This window comes from Rhinatrema bivittatum, chromosome 10, assembly GCF_901001135.1.
Source record: "Rhinatrema bivittatum chromosome 10, aRhiBiv1.1, whole genome shotgun sequence".
Classification (NCBI taxonomy): Eukaryota; Metazoa; Chordata; class Amphibia; order Gymnophiona; family Rhinatrematidae; genus Rhinatrema; species Rhinatrema bivittatum.
Window position 1 is genome coordinate 113,034,237 of NC_042624.1, and position 20,240 is coordinate 113,054,476.

The window sequence follows — 20,240 nt, forward strand, 5'->3', positions numbered from 1 at the left end:
ATTATGGATTAATTGTGAATATTTTTCATGAATTTTTCACCAATAAAGATTATTGAATTGGATTGATGTCACAATATATGTATTAGCTGCAATTGGTTTGTGATATATAAATAATTAGCCAGGATTGGGTATCCTGTCATATGACAGGGCAAAGGTAGCGCTGGCGCCATTTTGGTTCCTATCCCCCGTCACGAGCGCAGGAGATCGCTCCCGGACCCCTGCTGGACCCCCAGGGACTTTTGGCCAGCTGGGGGGGGGCCTCCTGACCCCCACAAGACTTGCCAAAAGTCCAGCGGGGGTCCAGGAGCGACCTGCACTCGGGCCGTATTGCAAAATGGCGCCGGCCATACAGCCCACGCTCCTCCCTTCGTCAGGAATCCTGCTCTAAAAAATTTAAACAGAATTTAAAAACCCATCTCTTTAAGCAAGCATTCGCTTAACTTTCCACTTTCTTGCCCTCTCACCCCCATAACTCTCCCATTTACATGACCTTACTCCAGCAAATACCTACATTGTTATTATCAGTATCCGTTCCATATTAATGTAACCACACAATTTTGAACTTTGTACCTGTTGACCCTTAGTTCCCTGTTAACCTATGTATTTGGAATTTTAGTGAATTTTAATGTTATACATTTTGTTCTTTGTTATACTGTAAAGCGTCTTTAGCTGTGTTTTGTTCTTTGTGAACCAATGAGATGTTCCCAACGTTCATCGGTATATAAATGCTTCTAAATAAATAATAAGATTTAGGGTCCAACAAATTTTGTTGGCAGTGAGATGCGCTATAAAGAATATCAGTATACTGTTGTTTGAACTTTAATCTATTTTTTATGCAAAACCTTATATACATTACTTAAAGACTGTCATGTAAATTGTGTTATTTGGACCAATATAAAGTTTGCAGAATTTTCAGTTTTTGTGCGCAGAATGCCCCCAGGAGTACTCATACCCCTGGCCAGCCCTGCTCCCCTTGCTCAGTCAGTTGCACAGATACAGCAGTTTCAGCCTTTAAGCCCCGAGGCGGGCAAGGAAGTGCTGCATAGGGTTTTTCTCACTGCAGAAGCCCCCCTTCCCCATCGGAATCATTCCAGAGAAATGCCCCGAGCCAGCCCCGTCCCCACCCTAGAACAGAACGGCCGCATGTGCCTCGGACCGGGCTGCTCCCCCTCACAGCTGAACCAGCCGACCAGATACAGCAGCCTCAGGGAGAGCTGCCTGTCTCTACAAGTACAGGCACTGAAATATCAAAGGGGGGGGGGGGGGTGAAACGGGCCCCCCACATCCCCAGGAGGAAGAGGGGTAATCCCAGCTCTCACCGAGGCCACAGGAACGACAGCCATGGCTGCTTGCTCTGACTCCATAGTAGGAACGGATAAGACATTAGGGGGAAGGGAGGTGGAAGCAACAGGTAGAGAAAAAAAAAAAGAAACCAGGAATTACATGAGGAAAAAGGACACGAGTACTTACAATAACATAGGGATGGAACACTGCTGGAACCTGTCGCCCCATTCCCCAATAAATGCAACACACACATAAGTGGTATTCAACTTGGCCGCAGTTTAATGTATAACCTTAACCCGAGCCCTCACAACTTAATAACTAGCCAACAACCCCTCCGAACCAGCACCCCCATTTAACATCCCCCTTTCGCCTCATCACCACCTTGTCCCTAGTGGTGAAGTGACTTCTTCCCTCCCCCACCCCCCCTTCCCTACTCCGCCTGTAACCCGCGAGAGTAGGATAACCGGAAACTGTGGCCCCATAGTTCTCCGGTGCCCCCGTGCAGCGGCTCCCCCATGCTACATGAGGCCTTTTTCCCCCGTCCATTACCCTCATATGAACTGCCCCATAACATACAGCTTTTTTGGGCTCGGGTTTACCGCCACAACAAACTGTGAGATATCATTTTGCCCCCCCCCACTGTGGCCCAGTTACCACGTCCTAATTTCCTTCTCCAGCCCTTCCTGTAATGAATTATTGAATAGGTCCATGCCTACTTCTGATAAGTGTACTCCATCCCCAGCAAATAAACCTGCCTCATTCCCCCAAGACCACTGATGCCTGATCCAAAACCCCCCTTCCCAACCCATTCATTTGCCTAATTGTCTATTTAATTTTTTGATTCCCACCCGCCAAATCATCTCATCCTTATTACGTAACCTAACAATGATATCGGACCACCCTAGCAGTACCCTAGGGCAGCGAATCATGACCCGATAGGTCTTTTTTTCATGCAAGTTAATAACTCTCTGCATGTTTTGGACCCAATATCATTGCCACCCAAGTGAAAAATTATTAAATTGGGCTCTCCCCACATCTGAATCCTTTCATACAAAAAGGGCAATAGCTCGTCCCAACCCATACCCCTTTTACTAAACCAGGACACCCTCCACCCAACTCTGTCAATGTCCAAATGCTCTCCATACGGACGCTTCATTGCTCGTCTCTGCACCTGATGAATGTAGGAATGATCCACGATCCAGGCTCATCCTTCAAATCTCTTCACCCCCATACGCTCTGCAAGAAAAATTAACAATTAGGAAAAGTACACATATCCCTCCCCCCCCCCCCCGTCCTTTCCCTTGTGCGCTCACTGCAGTCCGCTTTCTACTAGAAGCTAGGTCGGACATAAGACCTAAAAGCCTCCGACTTCCAACGCCCTAAACCTTTGACCTCCACATCTGACAAACCAGCTTCTGCTGCAGCAGTGGCCGCCCCTATTCGAAATGAATGCGAACTGTAATAACTTGGATCGCCACCCGCTTTGTGGATGGCTGAACCCAGCACCTTGGAAAACTGAAATCGTGTAAGGGGAAAAGAGTCCTCATGAATGAAAAAGGGGCCTTCCACATTCGGACGCAACCGCATATAACCGTGTGCCAGCCGGACCGGGCAAACCGACCGCTGGGCATCACACAATAATGTGACGACCGCTCCTTTCCCTGTCTGATCTGTTTTAGATCTGGGAATGAATAGCCTAAACTCGGACCCTCCGATCTGTGCATTTGACTTCAGCATTCCCACTTCCCTAACGGCCCGCCTGGATTGCGCCACTGATACCTGATCCAAAACCCCCCTTCCCAACCCATTCGGAGCTAATCCTCATGGCTCCGAAAAAGGTCCAGGAGAAGGCTAATCTGAACATGGCGGTTTCAAACGCGGACCAATATATCTACGGCAGCACTTCCACTAATATACATAAGTCCACATACCGAATAGGCCTCCGTTTATCCTCTTTGTGACCCTGACCTAGTTGCCAACCCCCAAGTACCTTTTTTACCCTAAAACTATTCATCGGATTCGGGCACCCCTGTACCTTATGGAAAAAAGCGAAACCCGCTAAATGGGAACGGACCGTTGCTTTGCTGCTATTATGACACAGCTCCCTATCAGACACATTCCTGCTATGGCACCCAATATTGGTTAAGAAACCTGTCACCGCCATTAATCCTGCAGTGTAAGCCTTCCATGTTGCTGGTGCGACCGAGTTGTGAATCAGCTCGCTCTCTTCGTCTTCCCATGACGACCCGTACTTCCCTCTGAAACTCTCAGCCGCCATCCGTCCCCCACTTGCATTCTGCTGGGAACATCGTGAAAGCGAATCTGTGTATGCACGCCCACCCTCACCCCTTTCAAAATTCCCTTTTTTTTTTTTTTTTTTTTAATTGTGACTGTCTCTTCCCTGCCGCTGCTCCTTTCGCAGTGCCTGTTTGCCCTGCTTGGGGGCACCGGGAAACTGGATGGGCTCCACCACAAGTGGGACCTAAATTTACATTCAGGAAACAAGCAAGAGGTTCTGTTATATCTCCAGCAAACATCCAACCCCCCCCCCCCCCCGGGGAAACCCTTACCTCGCTCCCTTTGGTAGTGTTCCCTACGCTTGGCAACTCGCCACCCCCTGCCCCTACCTGCTGCACCACTCGCTCCAAAACCTGGATTTACACCCTGATCTATTTTAGCAGCACATTTGTTTGTCATTTGAGTAAGCCATAAGTTTATATCTTGCGTTCCCCAGGACATAAACCGGTTTCCTGCCATTTTCTCCCTGAAACGCTCATCATAATTGAGCCACGCCCAGCCCTCATAATCCTTATATGCCCCCAGTATGCTGTCGCAATAAGCCAGTAGCGCCCCATAATGGCCTGGCTGATAGTGACATACCACACTTGCTAAACGAAGAAATCCTCTTATCCAATTTAGAATATTCTTGGCAACCTTAGGCTCGGCTGAATCCCTCCTTTTTTTCTTTTTGCCTTTCCCACGCCCTCTATTATCGGCCCTGCGCCCAGCCACTAAGCGGAAAATGTTAACATATCTTCTCTTGCGAATTCGCCTACGCAACCTTCTAGGTACTCCCTCCCATAACTCTGTCAATGACGCCAGAGCTGGGTGCCCCATATCCTGGCTTGGGCCCAACCCGCTAGCTCTTCTACGCTTACCCGAGGACTCACTATCCGAAGAAGAAGAAGAGTCGGATGAGTCCGAACTCTCAGATGAGCTATCACTATGTACCCTCTTCCCTTTCTTTTTCCTCACCACTATATTGGCCTTCTCTGCCCCGCTGCTTTTACCTGTCCTTCCCTGCAAACCTCCGAAACTGGGTGCTCCATCGCCTGGATCTTGCCTGAATGACGATGCAGCCTCCTCTGCCCAGGCTTTTATCCTGTTGGGACTGCCAGCTGTCCTTCCTCAGGAGCTTCGATCGTACATCGCCCTCCGAACCTGCAACAGTGGAAAAGCCGCCACCAGTATCTTGCCCAGAAAAAACCCAGTCCACATCATGTCTCAAACCCTGTTGCCTGGCGTTACCTTTGTAACCACCCCTCCCTGAAATCCACCCAAAGTACTTAACACGTGTCCTCTGCACGGCTGCCAGAGCCCGGCAGTCTCCCCTCACCCCTCTCCCCTCCCAATGCTTCTGCTCCTGCTCTGCTGCAGGGATGCACACTCCTGCTGCCTCCAGAAGGAGTAAAGCCTGCTCTTATTCCCCTCTGCCGCACTACAGTGTTTTTTTAGGGCAGAATACCTATGACGGCACTCACCACATGCCTGCAAGTCTTTTTGACTGGGCTCCTCAGCCCTGCCACGCATGCCTCTGACGTTCTGTCCCCCTCGGCCAGCTTCATGCCCCCCAGAATGAGCAAAACCTCTTTTCAAGCTCACCGAAGCTCCTCTCCGCAGGAGCTGCTCTCTTTCTGCAGCCTGCCTGCCTCTTCCTTGTTTAAGTGCTGTCACCTGTGATTCTCTCCCGTCAGTCATTCTGCTTCCTCCACCCCCCTCCCCTACAGGAGCAGGCAAGGCTGATCTACCCAGAGCAGTGGGAGGGAGCTGCTCAGTAATGTGCAAGCTGGGGGGGGGAAGGGCTCCCGGCCTCTTCATGTAGCAGAGCAACTGCCATCTCCTCATCGGGAGGCGGGGGGGGACGGGCTCGTTTGCTCTCTGCCTGCCGGCTCTCCAGAAGCAGGCACTTCAGGCCCACTTTCCCCCGGAGCTGGACATCTTCTCGGGGGCGGATGGCCTGGCAAGTCAAGATATGGGGGGGGGGGGGGTAACCTCTGGGTCAGGACCCGCCTGGGAAGCAGGGGCTGTTCCCCTGCAGCCTTTTTTGGGCATTGCTGCCGGTATAAGCTGGCTTGCTTGTTTATTTATTTATAGAGCTCTGCAGGGGGTGCCGTCTCTTCAGGAGCGGTATGTGGCAACAAGGCAAGCAGACACTCCGGTTTAGTAAATTACAATACCATTAAACAGTACCTCAAGCAAGACGACGGGCTCCCCCTCTGCTCACTGGGCTCAAATGGCGCCAAGTGCCCCCTGCTGGCCCGTATTCAAAGCAAGGAGCAGTCGTGTCCCACGCTCATAGGTCTGAACGGAACCCGACGTCACACTGTTCCCCTCCCTCCCTCCCTCCCCCCACGTCACACTGTTCCCCAGCCCCAGCTCCGTTTCTGGCAGATTCCCCCTATGTTATGCTGGCAGCATCAGACCTGCTGACGCTGCTCCTTGACTAAAACAGAAAATAAGAAGGAAAGAGGGGAAAATTAAACTCAGATACAGTACGAGCAGCACAGGCACAGAAGGCGACTAAGCAGCTGCTACTACTAGCAATTAAGACTGCAGCAGGCATCTCCCAGCTCAACTCCTCCCCCCTGCTTCTTACGTGGCAAAGCCATGGGGCCAATAGCACCCAGCCAGCACCCTGAATTATAATAACGGCTGGCAAGTCAGGCAGCAGTACGAACCTCCCCTGCATCATCATCCCCCCCTCCCACCTCCTCCTCCTCCCATTCCTTCTCCTTAACCCTTGACTAACCAATTACCCGTTTCACTCACCGTCCTCCTTCTCCACCAACCCCACCCCCCCCCCACCCTTTCCAAGTTATATCTTTACTGCCAAAAAGGGTCCTGCTCCCGTTGTGAACCTGGTACCTTATTATCTTGGCCGACCGGAGACAGGGTCCAGTCGACCTCCCATTAGATTTCTTTGGTAAGTTATTGGATGCGCTGGACATTTAAAAAAACAAAACAAAACAAAAAAAAAAGACAAGGGACACCAGCCCAGCTGTCGCGCCCTCTGCTCCCGCACGTGCCACGGGGCTCGCCAAACTGGAAGAGCTGTAGAGACCGCACCCCCGGCTCTGACGTCCTCAGTTGTCAGGGAAACGCTCCGGTAGCGTCCACCTGCGTGAACTGCAGATGAAAACAAATATGGCGGAGAGAAGCAAGAACGCCGACTCAGGTTAGTGAGCATTTTCACATTCATCTGACTTCAGTCCACGCTAGCATGGATAGTATTCATTGTATTATACCAGTTCTCACTTCCTATTTTTCTGCAGCGTTCTGTTCAGTAGTATGTTGTTTTCCTAAGAGCAGTAAATTCAAATACAGCCTTAAATATTCGCTGGCTTTCAGAGAATTTGCTAAAACAGTAACGGTGCTATTTGAACTTTTAAGGCAAAATGTCTACTCGTTTTGCAGTCTCTTCAATGTACCTCTGCCTTTTGTACTGATGTGCTGCGAATGACATGAAGCTGTCCAGTCGCTGAAGGGAGACTTTAAGCCAGTCTAGACTCTCGGACATCCCAGTTGCATGCATTTTAGCCCTTACAATGATAACATTAAATAAAATAAAGCAATACTACAAATACGAAAGAGTCCTGAGATAAAAATACACAAACCAGAATGGCGAAAAATTCACCTTTCAGATACTGACTTTTTTAAAGTTCTGAAGACAGCACCTTGATGTGTCTATATTTTATGCACGCGCTGTTCTCTCCCTTCACTTTTTAATTACAATGAAATCATCTGACAATGACACATTTTTCATTAAAAAAAACCCAACATATTGGGGTAGTTTTCAAAGCCATTTACATGCATAAAACACAGGTTTATGTGCATAAATGGCTCCTTATTTATTTAGCTCACACATTTTCATTGATAGCTCAAAGCAAGCTACATTGGTATTGTAAGTATTTCCCTGTCCCCATACAGTTTATAATCTCAGGGGGGTCATTTTATTAAGTTTTGTTAAGGCTTTACCTTATACTGGCCTAATACTGATTATAATATGCAGTACTTGAAATACTGCATATTATCTCCCCTTTAAAAATCCCAGCGCAACATGGGAATTTAAATGATTTGATATGTTTGCAAATCCATGCAAATCAGCTCATTAACAGCTAATCAAATAGTGTGAGTTGCCTCAACATTTGAAAGTCACATTATCTGAGAGAAAGTTAGCTATACCTCTATTAGGATTCATGGGTTTTGTGGACCCTTGGCCCGAGGGGGAGGTTGATGCTACCTGAGGGGTAGGGCCCCACAGGTCCTCACCGCTGGGAGGCGAGGTCAGCTGCAGCAGGGACATGACTATAGTTTTAGTAGAGTGAGAACGTCCTGCGTCACTGCCACTTGATCGCAGGTACCTGCACTGAGATATACTGTGAGGTGCCCCCAGGAGCGGGAGTTCGGAGGATTCACAGTACTTAGGTAGGACTGAAGATACGAGATACCAGAGAGGGAACCTCCAAGGCAGAAGCACGCCAGGCAGGCCCCAAGGAGCGGGGAGCGCGGAGACAGGATCCCTGAAGGAGTAATGCAGAGACTGTCCCGAGGGGTGGGACAGCGTAGCAACAGAGTCTCTGGTGTGATGACGTAGGGGCTGCCCCGAGGAGCGGGGAAGCGTAGAGTAAAGCCACTGGTGCCGTGACGTAGAGGCTGCCCCGAGGAGCGGAGAAGCGTAGAGTCAAAGTCTCTGGTGTGGTAAGGTAAAGACTGCCCCGAAGAGCGGGGAAGCATAGAGATGGGATCTCTGGTGAGGAGCGGGGAAGCCTGGAGACCAGGTCTCCCAAAGGAAGCACAAGCAGGTCCCTGAGGAGTGGGTACACAAGCCAGAGTCCAGAACAGCAGGTGGAGATCCAAGGCAGGAACCACGGGTCCAGAGAGACAGGAACACGCACCAGTGAGGCGAAGGATCTCGTTGCCAAGTCAATTTGCATAGGCCAAAGGAGGTGCTTAAATATCCCAAGCTAATGATGTCATCAGTCGGGAACGGCCCAGGGATTCCCGCCATTGGCCCTTTAAATAGAGAACAGATGGTGTGCGTGTGCCTAGGAAGGCCTGGAGTTGGAGCGTGGACCGGCGGCATCCCAGCCGCCATATGGAGCAAGGAGGGCCAGGGACAGCGCGGCGACAATGGCTGGCCAGAGCCGTGACTTCCCCTGGAGTGGAGGGCCAGGCATGGCAGGATGTGAGTTGGGTCAGCCGCGGTTGCCCACGGCCGACTGTCATAACAACCTCAAGAGATGTTGCTAACTTTCCCCAGCAGCATAGGGCCACTAATACACTTCCTGTTGCTCCTAGGGCTTTCATTTAAAGGGCCTGAAGAATCCCACAAAATATTCTAAAAATATGGGGAATCTTGAGACCCCCCCCTTCCTTCTTGTCCCCTCCCCACCCTGCTGCCCCGTGGAATGGCCAAAATTAAAAAAAGGAAAAAAGTTAGCTCTGCCCAGGTGCAGGAAACATGCCCTCTCACCAAATCCCCTCGACTTTGAACCCTCTAGCTCTTAGCAAGTCAGCCCTGGTGGTCCAGTGGGATCCAAAGTGCTGCCCTGGGCTTGGTGACCCAGGAGGTGCTCTGGGCACCACTGGTTCACAGGGTTAGCTAGATAAGGGCCAGGGAGAGACAGAGGGTGAGATGGGAGAGGGGGGGGGGGGGGGTAGGAGGTTTGGTGTGTGCTTTTTTTTTTTTTTTTTTTTTAAACAGAGGGAGGTGTTTATGTATATAAAAGCATAATTTTATAACACCCTGCATTACCCATAAAAGGGTAATTTCATAACCCTTTGTATTGCCAAAATGCATGTTATGTCAATTTTCAAAGCAAACATATATGCGTAAGTTCAGTTTGAAAATGATCTCAAATAAGCTACACAAACGTACACCTTCTTTTTGCAGCACATAACATTTGTGTTTTAATTTACATGCATAAATTCAAGTCCACGTTAGAGAATGCCATGTTTTGTGCACATAAAAGTATGCTTAAAATCAGCTTTTGCACATTTTGTATCTATAAATGTATTGGTTCAGGAGTCCACATACTTACCAGTTGTAATATTACCTATAATATTTTGCCCCCTCTCTTGCAAAGCATTCTTTGTCTTGAAGTCTTGCTTTTAATATTAAGAATCAGGCCTACAGTTCTTAGAATGGCTTCAGATAGTAGTTACAGAACAGTACTGGCTCAAAATTTCTTCATTATCAAAGATCATTTTGCAGAAATGCATCAGAAGAGAAGATTTTCCCTATTTATGTGAGTCAGAAACAAGATATAACCGTAAGGAATATATCCTTAATTGAGTAATGGTATATTCCTTATTTTCCTGCTAGATCAGTCTTTACCCCTTATGGGAATTTCCTCCTCCACAGCTGCTGGAGACAGAGGACATACTTTTCCCTTGTGTCAGTGTGGCATTGTAGGAGAGGGGTGTGGCCTTAGGCAGTTGCCAGTAGTCTCTGTCTCCAGTAGTTCCAAGCTAATGATAACAAGTCTCTAGTCAGTTCTCAGGGTTCTGGTTAGTCCTCGTCCCGGTTGAACCTACTTGCTCCTGGGACAGTGGTCTCTAGGGGACTGCTCTATCCAGTAGTAGCCTGCTCCCAGATAGAAAGGGAAAAAGTCCTTTTTTTTTTCTTTCAGTGCCTGGTAGTGTTTTCCTTGGGCTTACTTCCAGTACCTCTAGAGTGTGGTTGAGCAGCTCTGGAAGGGGCTTCTCATTTCCTGGAATCAGGGAACCGGGGTGAATAGCAGGGGACTAGGAGCTGGGCTTCCCCTTTCTTCACCCCCTATCTTTCCTTTCTTGCCTGGCTCAGTCTTTTTTGTGCTTGTGGCACATAAAGTTAAAAAATAAAATAGTAAAGTGGAGGAACCACGGAACAAAAACAGGAGCCTTGTCACAGCATCCTGACTCAAAGGTATGACATTGGGCCCTGGAAGTGGTGAGTAACATATTTCTTTTCTCTGCAGGGAGCGATGGATAAGGCCTTAGAGTTCAGAAAATGCAATGTTTAATGTACATGTAGACTTCAGGGCCCACAACAGCTTCCTTTTTGCAGAGCCAGCCCTTCCTGTAGCAGGAAATCATACTGCTTAAACCCCCCCCAAAACTGGAAACACCAAGAACAGAGGTTGCAGGTGCTCTGCCTACAGCACTAGGCAGCTCCCCACATTAGCTGGCTCCCTCTGGTCCATGTGTGGTAGAGTCACAGAGCCAGCATTGCAGAAGGATATGGCTGCTGATTACCTCCCCTTCTGAGAGGAAATAGCAGGGCCACCATTGGGAGTAGCTATAGGGATGGCTTCAGCAGCTCTCCAGAGTTGAACACTCGAGATGTAGAAAGCCTTCAGGTACAGTGTAGAGTCAGGCTCTGAGATCCCCCTTGAGATTCTTCGTCATTTGGCAAGCAGAGCATGAAGCTTCAGTCCAGGACCTACAACTGGGACCCCTGCAGAGACCAATAGGGGCATTTTCTCCTAAATTCATGCTCCTTATGCACCAAGTCTTTTGGGCAATGCAAAAGCCTGGGATGGTACTGCTACCTGCCTGTGAGGGAGTATACAAGAGACTCCCTTAAACTACTTTAACGCATAGCCCACAGACATCTGCTCTGGTCGCTCTTAATGCTGGGGCCCACAATGAATTTTGGGCCCCAGGAGGGTCCGTTCATAATATTATAAAGGATCAGGGTCCAGGAGACTTGCAGAGGTCCCAGGAAGCTAATAGGTCTTCATGGTAAGCCCATTTGGAGTATGTTTAACTGTTATTAGTGCCTGAAGCAAGGTGAGCTAATGTTTTTATTTCTGTTTTTTGAAGCACTGTAAATAAATATTTGCACCAGAATAGATCAGTCAAGTCTTGTTGTGTTACTTGGCTGTTCCCAGCGCTGCTGCCGGCCCAGATTCACTACACTGCCCTACTTAGTCCTTCTCATGCTGACTATAGGGGTCCACCACTTAAATGGCCCAGGTCAGCAATGAAGGCCTCAGGCACCTCTGCCCACACTATTACACAGAAGACTTTGGAGGGCTTAGTGTCTGGGGAAGACTGAGCAGAGGAAAGGTAATATACCTCAGAAAAGGAAGAAAAATCCTCAGTGGTGAGGTTATTTCATAGAGAATAACTTTCTGCATTGATTACAAATATGATAGCCGCTCTCAAGATTTCTGGCTCCAAGGGAGACAATCAGATGGAGGAGCATCTGATTGATACAGACTGCCCTTCAAAGAAGGCCTGCTTTTTGGGGAGGAACTAGAAAAGCTAGTCATGAACTTAGGAGTATCCAAGCCTGAAAGGCTCCCTGAGGGTAAGCCCTGATCAGATACAAGAGGCCCAAGATGCCAGCGCTTTAAAGCATTCTGAAAATTCAAAACAAGCAAGTATATATTTCAGCAAGCCAAGAAGGCCAAACATCATTCCTTTTGAGGTGCAAGAAAATCCAAGTGTGAATCCTCTGCAGCTGCAGACTTGGGTCGTCTGTCCAATGATAGTGTCCTTTCCGTGATAGTTTTGGTAGGTGGTCACATCCAGCAGTTCTACAGGGAATAGACCTGTATTACATCAGGCCAGTAGGTTCTATACATAATTCGAAGGGGTTACTCCCTAGAATTAGTGAACCTAGTCTCCTAGACCTTTATGGCCTCTTCTTGTCTTCTACGGCCAAGAGGGAGACTGTAAGGGCCACACTGGCAAAACTGCAGGATCTCCAAGTATTCGTTCCAGTTCCTACAGTGGAATGGGGTTGGGATACTTAATCTACTTTGTAGTCCCCAAAAAGAATGGCTCCTTTCATCCTGTCCTAAACCTCAAAGAGGTTTAGTACCACCCTTTGCATGGAGATACTCCATTTGGTCATCATGTGGATAAGGAAGTGAGAATTCCTAGCATCTGTCGATTTAGTGGAGGTGTATTTTTGTATGCCAATATGGGACTCCCATCAAAATCTGCTGTGCTTCTGTAGTCTGGACAAACATTTTCAATTTCAGGCTCTACCCTTTGGTCTTGCGATCACCCCAAGAACCTTCACCAATGTGGTGGTAGAGGTGACCAGGCACTATGCAAGCAGGATATATTGGTCCACCCCTATCTAGACAACTGACCTTCCAGTGGAAGACCCTTCTCCATTTTGCCTTACAGCCTTGGCCCTTAAAAAGGCATACTTGCACAGTAAAGGCTATACCTCCATAGCCATCGCAACCAGTGCTGAAAGTGCGAAAAAACGTTTACTATGCTAGCTTATATTCGCAGCTGGTGCCTGCTTGAGAATTTCTGTCAAATTCTTATGATCTCTCCCTGGAAAGTAGACATTGCCTCCATCTTGAATTTTATCCAGAAAGGATTGGACAAAGGATTATCTCTTAGTTCTTTGAAGATACAGATAGCAACCATATTCTTCTACTGAGGGTCAGTTAAGGGCTCCCAGGTAACTTCACACCCATATATATTCCATTTTCTTAGAGGAGTTAAGTGTATTACGCACCCTTTCAGAGCAGTGGCCCACAATGGGACCTTAATTTTCTCCTTGGGGACCTTAATTTTCTCCTTAGGGCCCTAGCAGATCCTTCCTTTGAACTAATAAGACAAGCATATCTAAAGAATCCCTACTTGATTTTTACACCAGACGCAGTCACCTTCTGACTGGTCCCTTCCTTTTTGCCCAAAATAATGTCCCCTTTTCATCTGACTCATGTGGTGTATTTTCCGGCTTTTAAGAACAAGTTGCATAATAAAGACTCCTATACATGGACCCATAGAAATTGAAAGCCATTCTGGAGTGGCCCCAGCCAGTGGGTATCAAGGCCCAGCAGTGCTTCCTCGTGTTTACAAACCATTATAGGCAATTCATTTATGGCTGCTCTGCCCACAGTTCTTACTAGAAAGGGCTCAGATATCAAGAATTGAACCGATATCACTGTTCGAGCATTTAAGTGAGACCAGACAGAGTTTGAACAGAACAGCTGAAATTGAGGATCCTTGAGGGATTCCAGTAGACAGTGGGTACAAATGTGTTATCAGTCATGAGCCTGATAGAACGGTCTGATAAATACAAGGTTAACCAAGAGAGAACAGTTGCGGAAACCCCCATAGATTCTAGATGAACTAGTAGGATGGAATGATTAATGGTCTCAAATGCTGATGATTTGTCAAGTAAAGCTAGCAAGTATTGGGTGCCCTTATCAAAACCCAGTCGAATGGTGTCAAAACTACTCAGAAGTAAAATTTCAGTATTATATGAAGACCAAAATCCAAACTGAGCATTGTTGAGAAGGCAATTAGTGGCAATGTGATTTTGGAGTTGGACCAGCACTACTTGTTCCAAAATTCTAGACAGCAGGAATTATTTTGAAAGACAAACTTTAGGATTATCAACAAAAAGCAGCATGTCATAAATAAATAAGCTTAATTTAACCATCTATCTTCCAGTTGAAATGCCCTGAAAAATATTCAAACTATGCAGCTGATGGCCAGTGGTTCTAAAGATAAAACATACAATAATGGGGATAAAGGACATCCCTGCAGTGTTCCTCTGCATAAGGAGAATGTGTCTGAGAAAGAACTGTTAACCAGTATTTTGCTATTAGGATTATTATAAAGCAAATGTACCCACTTTTGAAATTGATCCCCCAAATTATAGTTTTTTAAAAACCCATCATAAGTATGGCAGCTCCATCCAGTTAAAGATTTTCTGAGTCTAGACTTACCAGCATAACTTCCTTACTATTTCTTATAACTCTTTGGATGGCCAACAAGGCCTTTAACACATTAGCAGAAGAGTATTGACCTCTGATAAAACCAGTTTGATCTGGAGAAACCAGTGATTGAATTATATTATTGAATCTACTAGCCAGATAGACACCAATATTTTTATATCCCGGTTAAGGAGAAAAATGGGTCTGTAAGATTCTGGATAAAGAACATCCTTACCAAATTTTGGTAGCAGAACCACCATAATTAAATTATATCCCTTTTCAAACACTCCAACCTGCTGGGCAGCATGCAACATCTCCTTCAAAGGAGTCAAGATAGTCCATAAGAATCTTATAAAATTAGACTCCAAAATCATCAGGTCCCAGAGCTTTAGCCAGTTTTAAGTGGCAATAGCTCTTCTTATTTCTTCTTCCTGAATGAGCGTCTTGAGTCCCAATTTATGTTCCTCAGATAATTTAGGAGGATGAATATCATTAAAGAATTGATCTTGGGTCTGATTTGGAACCAGGATTAGCAATATGTAAATTAAAAAAAAAAAAGATTCAAAGGCTTTCAAAATAGCATTAGTATCATCATAAGTAAATTTCTGTGTTTCAATCTGGTTACAAGCATTTTCATCTTGGAATTACAAATCAGGTTAGCCAATATCTCACCATATATTACTTCCACTGAAACAATTTTTATTGAAAAAATAAGATACTACATTGGTCTTTAAACTCTAATAGTGTGTCCAGTTCTTTTTTTTTTTACAGCATTAATTAGTTATTTTATTTATTTATTTTATTTATTTAAACTCTTTTTTCTATACCGTCGTTAAGCTAGAAGCTGTCACAACGGTTAACAATAAGGCACTTAAAGTAATGTTGTTTAACTGTCATTTTAACATCTAGACAGGTGCCTGTAAGGTACGGTACAGAGATTCATAATAGCTATAAGATGCTAGGTGAGGTATGCTTAGGTTTATCAGGTCAGTTCAAAATAATTAATATTCTACATGTTATCTGTTGCTGCTTAAAAGTAAAAAAATACTCAGTATGAGTAGGTGTGTTGTGTCAAAGCACAAACTCATCGCTTTCTACAATTATTTGGATTCTATTCTCCATTCTCTTTGTGGTATGCTTGTTTAAATAGCCATGTTTTTAGGCTCTTCTTGAATAGTTTGATGTCTTTTTGCAATCTGATTTCTGATGGCATGGTGTTCCTTAATGTAGGCCCTGCTAATGATAGGGCTCTATCCCTTACTTGAGTTAGTCTTGCTGTTTTGACGGAGGGAGTAGTTAGTAATGCCTTGTTTGCGGATCTCAGGTTCCTGTTGGAGACGTGTACTTTCAGTGCAGTGTTTAGCCAATCTGTTTTTTCGACATGGATTAATTTATGTATGGTACATAGTGATTTGTATTGTATTCTCTGTTCAATGGGTAGCTAGTGTAGTTCAATTAGGGTGTCAGTGATATGGACCCTTCTACTTTTTCCAGTCAGAATTCTTGCCGCTGTGTTTTGCAGTATCTGGAGTGGTCTAATTGTTGTGTATGGTAAGCCCAGGAGTAGGGCATTACAATAGTCATTGCTTGCAAAGATTAATGCTTGTAGCACCGATCGGAAGTTGTTTGTTGTTAGCATGGGTTTTAGTCTCCTAAGAGACATAAGTTTGTTGTTACCTTCTCTTATTTTGAAAGATATATGTCGTTTCATATTCAGTTCAGTGTCAATTATCACTCCTAGGTTGCATACTTTCTCAGCTAGTTCAATCTTTTGATTGTTTTTGAGTGTGTTAGAATTTTGGATGATTTCTAGATTTTTTCTTTCTAGATGTAGGAATTCTGTTTTCTCTATGTTAATAACTAACTCCATTTGGTTGAGAAGCTGTTTAATAATATCTAGGTACATATTGGCTAGGTCCAGAGTTTTTTCGATTGTATTGTCAATGGGAAGAACTAATTGAATATCAGCGTATATGTAATGCGTTATGCCCAGTCCAGCTAATAGGTGGCATAGTGGCAGCATGTATATGTTAAATAGTGTGGCGGATAGGGCCGACCCTTGTGGGACTCCTGTTTGAAGTTCTATTTTATTTGACATTGTATCTTTGATCTGTACTTGGAAGTATCTGTTATTTAGGTATGATTTGAACCACTTAATTGTATTGTTGCTTAGTCCTATTTCTTCTAGTCTATTTAGCAGTATTCCATGGTTTACTGTATCTAATGCCGCTGATAGGTCTAGCATTACCAGTACATAATGTTTACCGCTGTCAAACCCTCTCATGATGTTTGTTAGTGCCAACAGGAGAGTTTCAGTGCTATAGTTTTTTCCAAAACCGTGTTGTGACGGGTATAGGATGTTATTTATTTTATTTAACATTTTTATATACCGAAATTCATGTAGCAATGTTACATATCATTTCGGTTTACATTATAACGTTAAAAACACGCATGAAAGAGTGCGATTACATCGAACAGGTAGATGTAACTTGGATCAAGAACTGGGAAAAGATAAAATAAGATAAAAAACGAAACGATTGGTTTCTAAGTGTTGTTGGTTTCTAAGTGTTGTGCTAATTGGTTTTGTACAGTTTTTTTCTATTCGTTTGCAAGTAGAGGTAGGTTTGATACCGGCCTATAGTTGCTAAGGACTAGGGGATCACTTTTTTTTTCCTTTAAAATCAGTTTCACTGTTGCTCCTTTAAGCGTATCTGGCATGGTCCCTTCTGTTAAGGATAGATTAATGATATTGGTTAGAGTCGGAGAGACTGTGGAGGCAAATTTTTTTAAGTCTATGGTTGGTATTGTCTTGTGTATGTGGGCGGGATTTAGCTTTTTTAGCATTGACTCTGTCAGATGTTGCACATGTTTTCTCAGTAAGGAAGCTAATTTTTGTGACAAATGCAGAATTATTTGGGCTCACTCCTTACATTTTCACATCTGATTTACTATAATCTGACCACGCAATACAGCTGTTAGGATCTGTGTGTGTCTGTGTGTATGTGGACCCCCTTGGCCGAGGTGATAGATGGAACTGCCTGAAGGGACAGAGCCCCACGGGACCTCACCGTCAGGGAGGCAAGGTCTCGGCTGCGGGATGGACTGCAGCAGAAGTAAATGTATTGAGAAGAAGAGCAGCCCCAAGAGGCAGGCCAGGGTACACCAGCCCAGGAGCTAGGGATAGTAGAAGATGGCGATACCCGAGGAGCGGGGAATGCCAGGATAGACAGTCTCTGTATGTCTCAAGTCCTGAGAAAGGAGTAATCAGCGAGGCAAGGTGAAGGCACGGTGGTGGTGGTCCGTGAGTGGGGTACACCATAGGGAGTCCTTAGTGCTGTCACGGTAATGGCCCGCAAACGGCGTACACCGGAGAGAGTCCTCAGCGTGGTCATGGTAGTGGTCTGTAGGGAGTCCTCAACGTGTCTCAGAAGTAGTATTCACAGGATTGTAGAAGGAGGGAGGTTCCGGGGAAGACCACAGGTACCGATGCAGGAAGAAGTCCAGGCGAAGGCCCTCAGAAGAGCAGGTAGCCAAGAGATGGAAGGGGGCCCCCGAAGAGCGGGTACCCTGGAAGTCTCATGCCACGGAAGCAGGAACCGGAACGGCGTCCACTGGAGGGAAGGATTCTGGAGAATGAACTCATTGCAAGTTGTAGGTGCTCTGGTGCTGCGGGTTTAAATACCCGAGTTGAATGACGTCCTCTGAGGGGGACGCCCCCCAGGTTTGCGCCATGACGTGGTTAAAGCTGGCCTGGGAGCGCGCATGCGCCTATGGAGCCCCAAGGCCAAGATGGAGATAGGCAGAGTCCATGCTGTCTTGAGATGCCCAGGAATGGAGGGAGGAGGGCTGATGTGAGCTGGCAGAGGCCGTGATTTCCCCCAGCAGAGCCAAAGCTGAATAGAAAGAGGTGAGCAACAGGGGTCGCAGGCGCCGGCAACCACGGGGCGTAACAATAGCTTTATCTGCATTCCAGATTGTCATTGGATCTATCTCAGGGAAGCATTAAGCTGCCTGTAATCCTCCCATTGCATTTTCAAAATTTTTTAAGTTTAAAATCATAAAGTAAAGGAGACATTCTGCAGCCAGAAGGTCTGGTGCCTGCTGAAAGTAAATGTAATTGTGCAATCAACATAGAGTAATCAAAAAAAGAAACTTCTATCATATCACAGGAACATTTTTTTTCAAAAAGAGTTAGCTATCAAAAGATAATCCAAGTGGGAATAAATATTATATGCATGAAAAAAAAAAGAGAATTCATGATTATACCAATGAAATAACCACCAAACATCTAACAAATGTAATTTGTTGCATAAAAATCCTTCTTCCGTATGAGTTTGGTTTTTCCTTGGCATTTTAGCGGGTTTGCAGTCAATAACATTAAAATCACCACCCAACAAAATGGTATAGTCTTCACATGACACTGGGGCAGCCGGATGTGTGTATAATAGAAAAAAAAAACCTGGATTGAGGGTGCAGGAGGCAGTCTGGCTGTTCGCCAAGTATCATAGCCATGTGCTCTAAAGAGGAGTAACCAGTAGAGTGGACTTGCTTATTAACATAAATAAATAAATAAATAAATGTTGCACAAGAGGGGAATACATCTGATGATCATAGGCGGCCAAAATAGTTGGATGAGTGCGACTGCTGAAGCCCCATGGCTGGAACTGTATATGCCGTGAAGCTGCTGGCATATTTTTAACTGCTGAGGAGAAGACAATTTTCTGCCCAAGGAATTTGCCCATGTAACTAAGGGTCAACAAACAATCTGAAAAGAAGTTGGCTGTAGAGGCAAACATTCACAGTAAAAACGTTTTAAAATATATCCGAAGCAGAAAGCCTGTGAGGGAGTCAGTTGGACTGTTAGATGATCGAGGGGTTAAAGGGGCACTTAGAGAAGATAAGGCCATCGCAGAAAGATTAAATGATTTCTTTGCTTCGGTGTTTACTGAAGAGGATGTCGGGGAGGTACCCGTACTGGAGAAGGTTTTCATGGGCAATGATTCAGATGGACTGAATCAAATCACGGTGAACCTAGAAGATGTGGTAGACCTGATTGACAAACTGAAGAGTAGTAAACCACCTGGACCAGATGGTATACACCCCAGAGTTCTGAAGGAACTAAAAAATGAAATTTCAGACCTATTAGTAAAAATGTGTAACCTATCATTAAAATCATCCATTGTACCTGAAGACTGGAGGATAGCTAATGTAACCCCAATATTTAAAAAGGGCCCCAGGGGCAATCCGGGAAAATACAGACCGGTTAGCCTGACTTCAGTGCCAGGAAAAATAATGGAAAGTGTTCTAAACATCAAAATCACAGAACATATAGAAAGACATGGTTTAATGGAACAAAGTCAGCATGGCTTTACCCAAGGCAAGTCTTGCCTCACAAATCTGCTTCACTTTTTTGAAGGAGTTAATAAACATGTGGATAAAGGTGAACCGGTAGATGTAGTATACTTGGATTTTCAGAAGGCGTTTGACAAAGTTCCTCATGAGAGGCTTCTATGAAAACTAAAAAGTCATGGGATTGGTGGGGATGTCCTTTCGTGGATTGCAAACTGGCTAAAATGCTAAAAGACAGGAAACAGAGAGTAGGATTAAATGGACAATTTTCTCAGTGGAAGGGAGTGGGCAGTGGAGTGCCTCAGGGATCTGTATTGGGACCCTTACTTTTCAATATATTTATAAATGATCTGGAAAGAAATACGACGAGTGAGATAATCAAATTTGCAGATGATACAAAATTGTTCAGAGTAGTTAAATCACAAGCAGATTGTGATAAATTGCAGGAAGACCTTGTGAGACTGGAAAATTGGGCATCAAAATGACAGATGAAATTTAATGTGGATAAGTGCAAGGTGATGCATATAGGGAAAAATAACCCATGCTATAGTTACACAATGTTAGGTTCCATATTAGGTGCTACAACCCAAGAAAGAGATCTAGGCGTCATAGTGGACAACACATTGAAATCGTCGGTTCAGTGTGCTG

General features: G+C 45.4%; 2 protein-coding genes across 2 annotated transcripts in view; one reads left to right on the forward strand and one right to left on the reverse strand.

Annotated features, from left to right (window-relative positions):
• Window positions 1-2,035: 2,035 nt before the first annotated feature.
• On the reverse strand, window positions 2,036-4,579 carry LOC115100234. The gene is made up of 2 exons (XM_029618591.1): window positions 3,064-4,579; window positions 2,036-2,064 (listed from the first exon to the last, which is right to left on the reverse strand). The coding sequence occupies exon 1, from the start codon at window positions 4,399-4,401 to the stop codon at window positions 3,499-3,501; it is 903 nt and encodes a 300-aa protein (XP_029474451.1). The 5' UTR covers window positions 4,402-4,579; the 3' UTR covers window positions 2,036-2,064; window positions 3,064-3,498.
• A 1,592-nt stretch (window positions 4,580-6,171) lies between these two features.
• The window catches only part of LOC115099811 (cytosolic carboxypeptidase 6-like), a 1,627,912-nt gene continuing 1,613,843 nt past the window's right edge, over window positions 6,172-20,240 (forward strand). Inside the window, exon 1 of the mRNA XM_029617660.1 lies at window positions 6,172-6,739. Coding sequence (XP_029473520.1) covers window positions 6,697-6,739 — 43 coding nt within the window. The 5' untranslated portion in view covers window positions 6,172-6,696. The remainder of the gene's footprint in view (window positions 6,740-20,240) is intronic.